General features: G+C 45.1%; 1 protein-coding gene across 1 annotated transcript; it reads right to left on the reverse strand.

Annotated features, from left to right (window-relative positions):
- Nucleotides 1-847: 847 nt before the first annotated feature.
- LOC131877539 (BCAS3 microtubule associated cell migration factor-like) lies at nucleotides 848-9,157 on the reverse strand. The gene is made up of 9 exons (XM_059223235.1): nucleotides 8,884-9,157; nucleotides 8,057-8,322; nucleotides 7,053-7,622; nucleotides 6,285-6,615; nucleotides 4,896-5,405; nucleotides 3,954-4,260; nucleotides 3,768-3,882; nucleotides 3,482-3,662; nucleotides 848-2,983 (listed from the first exon to the last, which is right to left on the reverse strand). Exons 1-9 carry the CDS (start codon nucleotides 9,155-9,157, stop codon nucleotides 1,275-1,277), a joined length of 4,263 nt encoding a protein of 1,420 aa, XP_059079218.1. The 3' UTR covers nucleotides 848-1,274.

Genomic DNA, 9,157 nt, shown 5'->3' on the forward strand with positions numbered 1-9,157 from the left:
AGCTTTAGGTGGGCTTAAAGATTAACGGAAGTGATCGTAAATACTAGAAAAGGATGATGCAGAATAATATAACGATTTCATTTTTTTTGCAAATTTCTGCACTTTTCTGCCACTCATTTTGGACCAATTTCTGCCATTTTCTGCCACCATTTTTTGCCAGGTGGTAGAAAATAGCTTTTAATAATTTCTCATCCCTGACCAAGGGTGATAAATTAAACTGTCCTAAAAAGCCGATAAAGTGTGTTTTGCTGAAAACATCTAAGACTCTTACAATGCTCAGATCTCCACAACGAAAGGCTGATTTATCTCGAGTGTTTGCTAGAATATCATTTAGTTTGTGGAAAGCTCGATTAAAATCAGCCCGTGGTACGATGCACACAGAGAGGAAAACTCTTTTTCCTAAATGAATTCCTCTTACCTCACCACTGGCATCCATTAGCCGCAAAAAATATCGTTTGAGATGTATTGGGGGGCGATCGAAGGAACCAAACTAAGTCTTGTTACATCATAAGTTATCAGATATAAGTTTAATTCTAGGAAAACTCGTACAGGAGAACACAAGTGATCACTCTTGTGGGAAACAGAAATGCTCATAGGTTGGTTTAATCCACTAAGCTGGATGTACTTCCTGGATAACTGTGGAATATCAAGTGGCTATCATCATCCATCAAATCTGAAAGCATATTGATAAGACAATGATTGGTTAGTAAGATGTGCGGAAGTTTAGAAATTAGCATCTACAAGTTTAACAGAAGGTGTTTGGATTGCATTGGACTGAGCAGAACACATTGAAAAATGGGTATGACTGAGACAGCCTAACTTTATGAAAACCTTTGTCAGGACCGGAGCCATTCTTTTTGTTCATCATTTTTATTTCAATAATAATGAGAACATCTAGTCACAAACGAGAGGCGAAGCTGATGAATGAGGATTGAATACGATATTTTGATCTGTTTGTATCTTTTTTTAAAGGTATTTTTGTGTTTGTAGAGAGTGTATATTTTGTGTTTAATTACAAGCGACCGGTTAACTCGACTGGGTAGAAAATCTATAAATGTTGCAAAATCGATTTGCATTCAACATTCCGATTAATGCAAACCAATTCGGCAAAATCCACAACTACTCCCAAATTAGTTAAAACGTCACTCATTGAAAGAAAAAGGAGGATCTGGTGGGCATTGCTAGGTTCTCAAATCGACATAAAGTTAGATATATATATATCATATGAATTCATACATATGTATGTATAGTACAGCTGAACTGAAAAGTAAGATTTAAAATCGTTTCTTCTTCTTTTTCTTACCCTTATTCTTTTTCGGATTGGGCGAATTGCCCACACTCGAATCCGTGGTCTCGCCGATGCTCGTGCTCAAAGCCAGACTCTCTCGGGCAGAGGACGAGGACACGAGGTTGTCCTCGTCAAAGGTCACGTTCAAGCTCGAGGTCATCTTCTCCTCCTCATCTCCGAGAGCTTCCTTGAGATCTTCCAAACTGGCCGCATTCTGCTTCGAGACCCGCACTCCTTGACCTTCGGCCGCGGCGATTTCCGAATCGAATTTGAACACATCCTCTAGTTGGGGCTTCTCTCCGGACACGCCGCCTTCATCAGCGTCCAGATCAGCGGGGGGTGAGGAGGCTATGGCCTCGGAGAGGAACTTATTCACGTCCAAGTCATCAGCCTCGAAACTCCAGCCTTCTTTGTCTTGATCACGAAGGACTTCGTCGCCATTGAAGCTGGATTCGGAGTCCGCGAAACTGCTGCCCCGGCTCCGGAAAGCTTCGGTGTGGCTCATGGAGGGCCGCAGGTTCAGTTGGGGTTGCTTCTTGCGACGACGACCATTGGAAACGGGTTTGAATTCCAGGTCATCTTCGCTACTGTCCACGGATTCCGAGTTCAAAACGGCGGGTTGAGAGACGGACCGGGCCACAAATCCAGTGCTTTGGGTCATCTTCTTCTTGGCGTCGTACTTTTGCTCGGCTTTCACGATGCTGTTCAAGATGGCATTGTCCGTGGAGCTGCTTTTGAGGAGGTCGTCCACCCAAAAGGGCACTTCCGGTTTGGCCGAAGTTTCGCGGTCAATGTTGAACGGTTCCGATCCGGATCCCTCTTCTTCGTCTTCGTCGTCGTCGTCCTCATCCTCTTCGTCGTCTTCGGTGGTGTCGTCAGAGGCCTTCCGGTTGGTGATCTCTTGGAATTCGTCGGAATGAGTCGATACCTCTGCCGCTTGCTCTTCTTGCTCTACTTGCTCTTCTTCATCCTCGTCCTCCACTTCAACTTCCACATGCGGTTGATCATCCGTTTTGATGTCCGAAGAGCTCATGAGATCGATATCTTGCGTGCTTTCCACCAAAGCTTGGACCAACTGATCATCGTCGTCCCTCCAGGGGAAACTGGTCGTCATCTCTTGTTCCAAAGGCGTGGTTTCTCGTTCCTGGGCCGTGCTCAATTTCTTCACGACCGTGAATGCCACCGGCTCTTCCACTTGGCACTCATCCGCCGAGCTTGAGCTCTTTATTGAGCTTCCCTTATTCTTGCTCTTGTTCTTGTTCTTTTTGCCTTTCTTATTCGACTTATTAGTGGCTATAGGAGGCGAGATCGGTCGTGTCTCTTCGACCGGAACAGCCTTGGGAGGTGCCGGGATCACTTCGGCCTTGATGGGCTCCAACATGGCCTCCTTCTTGGGAATGGACCCTTTGGGCTTCTGCACCACAGCGAAACGCCCTGTGAAGTCCGAGTCCACGTCACACACTCTCATCGAGTCCATTTGGATGGCTTGGCTCCGCCGTGATTCCACGGCCACAGAGAAGATCTTGGTGTCGTTGACCGTGTTGTGTTGCACGGGTGCTTTGGAGGTGGCTGACACATTGCGACTGCGGGCATCTTCCGGAGTGAGACAGAAGAACTCTTCCTCCGAAGATTCGGTCTTGATTTGATTCGGCTGACGACCGCTTGAGGCTCTTCGCGTCGGATTTGAGGTCGTACCTTCAAAGGAAACAGAGGCCAGAGATCAGATTTGAGGGGAGCATTCATTGGGATTTGTTGGCACATCACTCCCAATCCAGAGCCAATGGGTTCGAGCAAGTCTTGTTTCTCTCGATTTTGCGGGGTTTCAATGGGTCTGTGGGGGTTAGTCCCGTTTCAGAAAGTGAGAGCTGCCCACGCAGATCACCATCACCCCACACGACGATGGAACACACAAGTTTGTTTCCCCGACACGAAGACACTTAATCACTAGGGGAGGAACATTCTAATGGTGAGGCACATGAGCGATTACCGATCGACCGACACTTTGGAAACACGATCATTTTGGGACGTCTGGTTTGAAAGTGTTCCAAGTTTTGAGGACCAAATCATTGAGATAAGGAAGGGTGCTTTCACAATGTTTCATCAGTACAAGATCGTCCCCAGGTAGTACTCAAATGTGTGTAGTACCTAAATCAACATCAGCAACAATGAAGGTGTGACAACGAAGGTATTTACCGTCAAGCAACGATTCTTCACCGATCGTCTCGGACATGGCCTCTTGCAGTTCGTTTTCCACATTCAAAACGGAATCTTTGGCCGATGGATTGGCAGGGGCGTGACCAGGATGTCGTTGAAAGGCATTGGAGAAATGCGGGGACAGCTCGAAACTACTGGCCGATCCAGCCTCGATCAAGACCTAGAAAACCCATTCCATCAATGTTATTCAGTGTTGGCTTACTCCGCATCTGTCCCGATACATTGGATAGATCAGGAATTTCTCCCATCCAGAGGTCTTCCTTACCGGATTTCGTCCAGTAGGCGGGTGTCCTTGATGTTTCATCTTAGGGGGCATGTTCACAGGGTTGGACTGCTCTGGCCTCGCCGGAAGACTGATATCCAGATCTTTAACGATATTCCTAAAGATCACGCACGTTAACTTTAATCTCTCGACAATTCAGTGTTCAAATGTCACCCATTTGAAACATACCCATCTTTTTCGTTATCTGCGGGTTGCAGGGTCTTGAAGCAGAATTGCGGGCCCATCCAGAGCCTCCGATGGGGTCCAAAGTGGGTGATGATCTCGACCTGACTCAGCCACTTGTCTTCGTTGTCATCCTCTTGGGAGAGGGCTTTGCCGAAGCTGTGGGTGGGCACGGGGAGCATGAGGGGGTTGTCGATGGGCAGAGGCGGTTGCAAGTCAGCTTTGTCCCGGGGTTGACTCAAGCTCCATTGTCCATACGGAGTCACAACCAGCTCGATCGGACTAGATTCGCAAATTTTCTCCTTCGGGAGCGCTGAAACAATAGACGGGGATAAATAAATGAAAAAAATGAATCATTTCAGAACAAATTTAGGGTGGGGTACTATTACTTTGTAACAGGTAATCTGGCCCAATTCAAGAAAATTGCTTTCTAATCTAGCAATAAGCCACAAATGTATTCTAAAATTCATTTTTGCACTTTGTGCAAATTGCAAAAAGCAACGTGACAAGTTCAAACACTCTAATAAATGGAAACACTTCGAACACCTTATGGGTTCTAAGAGAAATGTTTTTGTACTTCAAAAACACACTTTCAATACCTGAAATGCCAATATAAACATCTTTCAACTCAGATTTGGACAAACTTTTAAATAGCATTCTAGTACTGGGGATTACATTCCCTGTAGCGGTTAGAAAAGACCGTGAAAAAAAAACCAGACAAAAAAAAAAATTATACACTACATTTAAGGACTAGCTCAGTCTGACAACTCAAATTTGTTCGTAAACCAAATATCATAAAGCTTAAATAATTAGTAAAAAGGATAAAATAGACGAACTACATGCAACCTTCCATTTTAATAGTACCGGGGATTAGATTTCCTCTAGCGGCTTAAAAAGCCCATGAAGAACCAAACCAAACCAAAAATGAATAAAAATAAAATAACTTACTGGAGTCCGGCAAGGCGTCCAAAGAGTATTCCAAGAGAACTCCGTGGTTGGCCATCACATATAAGGCGTCATGAGGTCGTTGGAGGTGCCGGCGGTTGAACATGTTGTGTTGCGCGCCCACCAGCCAAGCCCGCGAGGGCGCGAACTTGCACGCCAATCGGATGGGCACCTCCTCCGAGGATTGGCTGGATCCACCGCTCTTCTTGCGTGTGACGGCGGTGGCCGAGCCAATGGTTTGATTCGTCAAGGTCACAATGTAGGGCTGGCGCAATTGGGCCACAGGTTGGACCACCGTGGGCGAAGGGAAAGGGGGGATGTGCGGGTTGGGATGCGGCACGATCAAGGGCGACGAGTTCTGGCCGGCGTGGGCCGCCGCCGCTTCCATCATGGACATTTTGGAGAAGGAGGACACGACCGGCGAGGTTCCGGCGAGATTGGGATTGGGTGAGGTACGGCCAGAAGAATTAGCGGCTGAGGTGCCCGTGGTGGATGTGTGGTAGTCATCAAACCCTGGAATGTAGTTGGGGGATGTTCATGGTCAAGGACAATGAATATTGGCAAGCATTAAACACTTTCCATGCTCATGAGGGCCAAATTGAAAATAATCTTACGCACATAGAAGGGTACCCCCGGGTGTTTGTTAAAACAGGTTTCGGTACTTTTTTTTCTTTCCGTAAGCCACCTTCAAGCTTTTTTGGCTCAAATGTGATTGATGGATGGATGGTTCAAGTACAATGCTATCTTCTAGATCTCAAAGCTTCCAAAAGTGAAACTACTACAGCCTAGGGAAAATTAAACCATGTCTTTGAACAGACTAGCTTCCATATGGTCGAGGACTCTAACCTACACTACTGACGACTTGAGTTATGGATTCACAAGGAAGAAAAAAATTATATCTCCTGAACCGTTCATTTCATCCAAGGAAAGCAATAAGATCGAAAGCTCTGGGCAAAAAATGAGCTTAGCCAAGTTTGCTTCATGGAATTCCAACTCAAATTGCATTACTACTATTGCGATGTTTTAGACATCATTATGGTTGCAAAAGTAGAGGGAATGGTAAACTATAATTTTTGAAAACCTACTCGTACTTGGCTGCAATTAGGAGCAGACCAATGCTAGAGTATAATTTATTCAATCGACTTATATCTTATTGAATATAATAAATATCAATTGAATATATCTTATCCTAATTTGTATTTAAAGTGCCAACTATGAGTTCCTACTTTCATTTGAATAGGTTTGTAAAGATTATCTATTGTACTCTTAGCCATGCAAGGTTTAAATCTGGGCTTAAATTACACAAAGCAATGACATTGAAATTGCTCGTTTTGACTTTGCCAGCAAGGAAAATATTAAGATGCCCTCGAAATTTAAAACGCCCTTCTTTACCTGCGGATCGATGGAATCGGGACAACTTGTTTACCACTCTGGCAGAGGTATGGGTCCGCACGCCCACTGGTCCGCCGTAGGGCGTGATGGGAAAGATGTGACTGGTGCCTCGCAAGGTGGACACCGCCACCCACCTCGAATCCGACGAGAAGGCAATGTCCTGCACGGATCCCGGCGTGTCACCTCGATACAAAGAGTAAAGGTGGTGCACGGCCGAATAACAAGAGCCCGCCGGATGTGGAACCAGTCGGAACAGGTTGAAGTAATTGCCGTTCTTGTCGCAAGTCAACAAGAGCGAGCCAGAACTGTCGAATTGCATGGACACGATGGCCTGGAAATGGAATTGGAAAAGGACTTCAAATCGTTTTCGGGGGTTGAAGAGGGGATATGTTTTTCCATGGGTGGAGACAACAAATCGAACAAATTTTGAATACTAAAAAAAAAAAATGTTAACCTTTTTCCTCAAAACTTTGTCATATGTACTTGAATCCTCAAATAAAACATCTACAACTCATCTCAAATACAACATAAACCGTCATCAACAGCAGTTATGCCTGCTAGCTTAAGTTTGAAAACTTGAATGAATTATCAGGATGACGTTGTTCCGCGTTAAGTGTTGAGGAAATGATTTTAAAACAAGTACTGAAACCGCCATAAACGTTGGCATGCAAAAAGGTCAGTTGCATTGTGAAATATTGCGATTTTGGCAAAAAAGTGATAAATTAATTGCCATTGCTTCTGAACCAATAACCATTTTATTCTACTCACTTTGTTGTGGGCAATAAAATGAGCAACCACCCCCGCAATTTTGTGGGTGATGTTCACTTCATCGCTCTCAGTTTTGCCCACCGTCATCACATCCAAAATGGTGACCACACCTTTTTGAGGTTCGTTTTGGCCCGGGATATCACGCCCACTACTACTCGGCGACACACCCGCATACGGGCGTGACCCACTCAAGGACGACGGTGCGGAATTGCATTGACCCCCCGCTGTGCCACCCGAGAAGAAATTAGAGTAGATCTTGGACATGCCCTGAGCCAACTTGCTGCCCACATTGATACTCCAAGCGGCCACAGATTGGGACCCATCACACTCCATACCCCCGAAGGATCGATGAATGGGCACTAATTTCTGATCGGCATAAGCCAGCCAGCGATCTCCCAAGGAGATGGGATTCGAGTGAACCCCGGGGCTTGGATAGCAAGAGGTGATGGTGAAGCGGGCGTCCAAGCTACACGCATCGAAGAGGGCGAACTTCTCGCGGAAACTGATCACAACCACGCGGCGGTTCACCACGATATCGGCGATCTCGGAGTTGAACTTGATATTGTGCACCTGCAATGGAATGGGAACAAGGGATATTCATCTATGAGCAAATAAATGTTTTTGTTTTTTTTGTACTTCCAGCTATTTGAATTATTGATGAATGGATGATAGCTTGGGCAAGATTTGGCCAACTCTTGTTCTCATGAACTTGTACGACATAGCATTGAATAAAAATTCTTAAGAAAAGAACTGTTCTCTTCGTAATTGCAATCTCAATTTTTTACTTTTGAAAATTATTTTTTTTTTGGCATCAATTTTCATGATAACGTGATTCAAAATTGATAACAAAACATTTCTTTTAACACAGCCCTTCAAAACGTTGGCATTGTTGTATTATATCAAAACCTTTCGTGCAGCATCAAAGAAAAAAAAAACCCACATCTATTTGCAAATTTTGACTAGGCATAACCACATTCTCAATGATGTCAATTCCGACCCCTTACCTGCTCTCCGGTCTTGAGGGACAGGAAGCTGACCGAGGTGAAAGGCGCGCCGGGGCCCGTGGCGTCGGCCAATGCGATCAATGGGCGGCAATGGGCAAAGTTGTCGGGCACGCCAAAGGAGTTCTCGGGTTTGGGCAACACGCGGAGCGTCTTCACCGAGCCCCGTTTCCATGACAACACTTCCTTGGCCTCGCCATTGATGGGCACCAACCAGATTTGAACGCCTTGCGTGTAGCCCAAAATCAGGAGGAGGGGTGAGGCGTTACCTGATCAAGATCAGATTATTAAAGCATCTTGTTTTTGTGAAGCAGTTTGCAATTGAATTATTGAAAATCACAAACATTGTTTGTAATTAAAAAATAAAAAATGTTTAAGAAAAGAGAAAACATCTGACAATAGATCACATTTTCGTTGGCTTTCACGTATTACATCTTTGCGTTTGGAATATGATTTTCACGGCGAGTCCCACTTTTTAAAGCATGAAATGTTGATAAGAGGACTTATTGGTGGCCTAATTTGAAGTAAAGCAATTGAATAAGCAAATCTTCTTTTTCTAATATTCACGCTATCAGCTTTGCTTAATAAAAAGCGAAACGACAACTATCTTTTCACATTGCTCGTCTAAAACCTTAAATGACCTTTTTTGATTTGGACATTTTCATGACTAACATTTGGTATCATTGACATGATTCATGTTAGATATATATATCATTTCTCTTCGTTTTCGAGCTCGGAATTTTTTGTATTCAAAATCTATTTTTCAAAAAACAGGATAGCAAGATCGCTTCGTCAAATTTCACCGCAAACAAAATTACCGTTTTACTTACCACTGGATTCAGAGCTATCGGGGAGAAGTCGCACGTCGTTGAGGTCGGTCGTTTCGAAACGGGCCCAGGTCACGTGGACTTTGGGGTCGTTGTTGGGGGCGTGGGCGCCCAAATGGGTGTGATGAATGGCCTGGACGTCGTGAATGAAGCCAGCCACCGATTCCATCAATGACTTTTCAGTCACGGGTTGTGGGCGGATCACGGCCCCGCCCGATGGCGTTCCGGAAGCCAGGGTCTTGAGGCCAGGGGGAGGATCGGAGGCGGCCGACATCAT

Source organism: Tigriopus californicus, chromosome 3, assembly GCF_007210705.1.
Source record: "Tigriopus californicus strain San Diego chromosome 3, Tcal_SD_v2.1, whole genome shotgun sequence".
Lineage (NCBI taxonomy): Eukaryota > Metazoa > Arthropoda > Copepoda > Harpacticoida > Harpacticidae > Tigriopus > Tigriopus californicus.

Coding starts and splice junctions, on each gene's coding strand:
- LOC131877539 (XM_059223235.1), bottom strand. CDS start 9,157: ATGATGTCGGCCGCCTCCGATCCTCCCCCTGGCCTCAAGACCCTGGCT. Junction 5,406..6,284: donor CCGATTCCATCGATCCGCAG/GTAAAGAAGGGC, acceptor ACTACATTCCAG/GGTTTGATGACTACCACACA. Junction 3,883..3,953: donor GCAGATAACGAAAAAGATGG/GTATGTTTCAAA, acceptor CGTGATCTTTAG/GAATATCGTTAAAGATCTGG.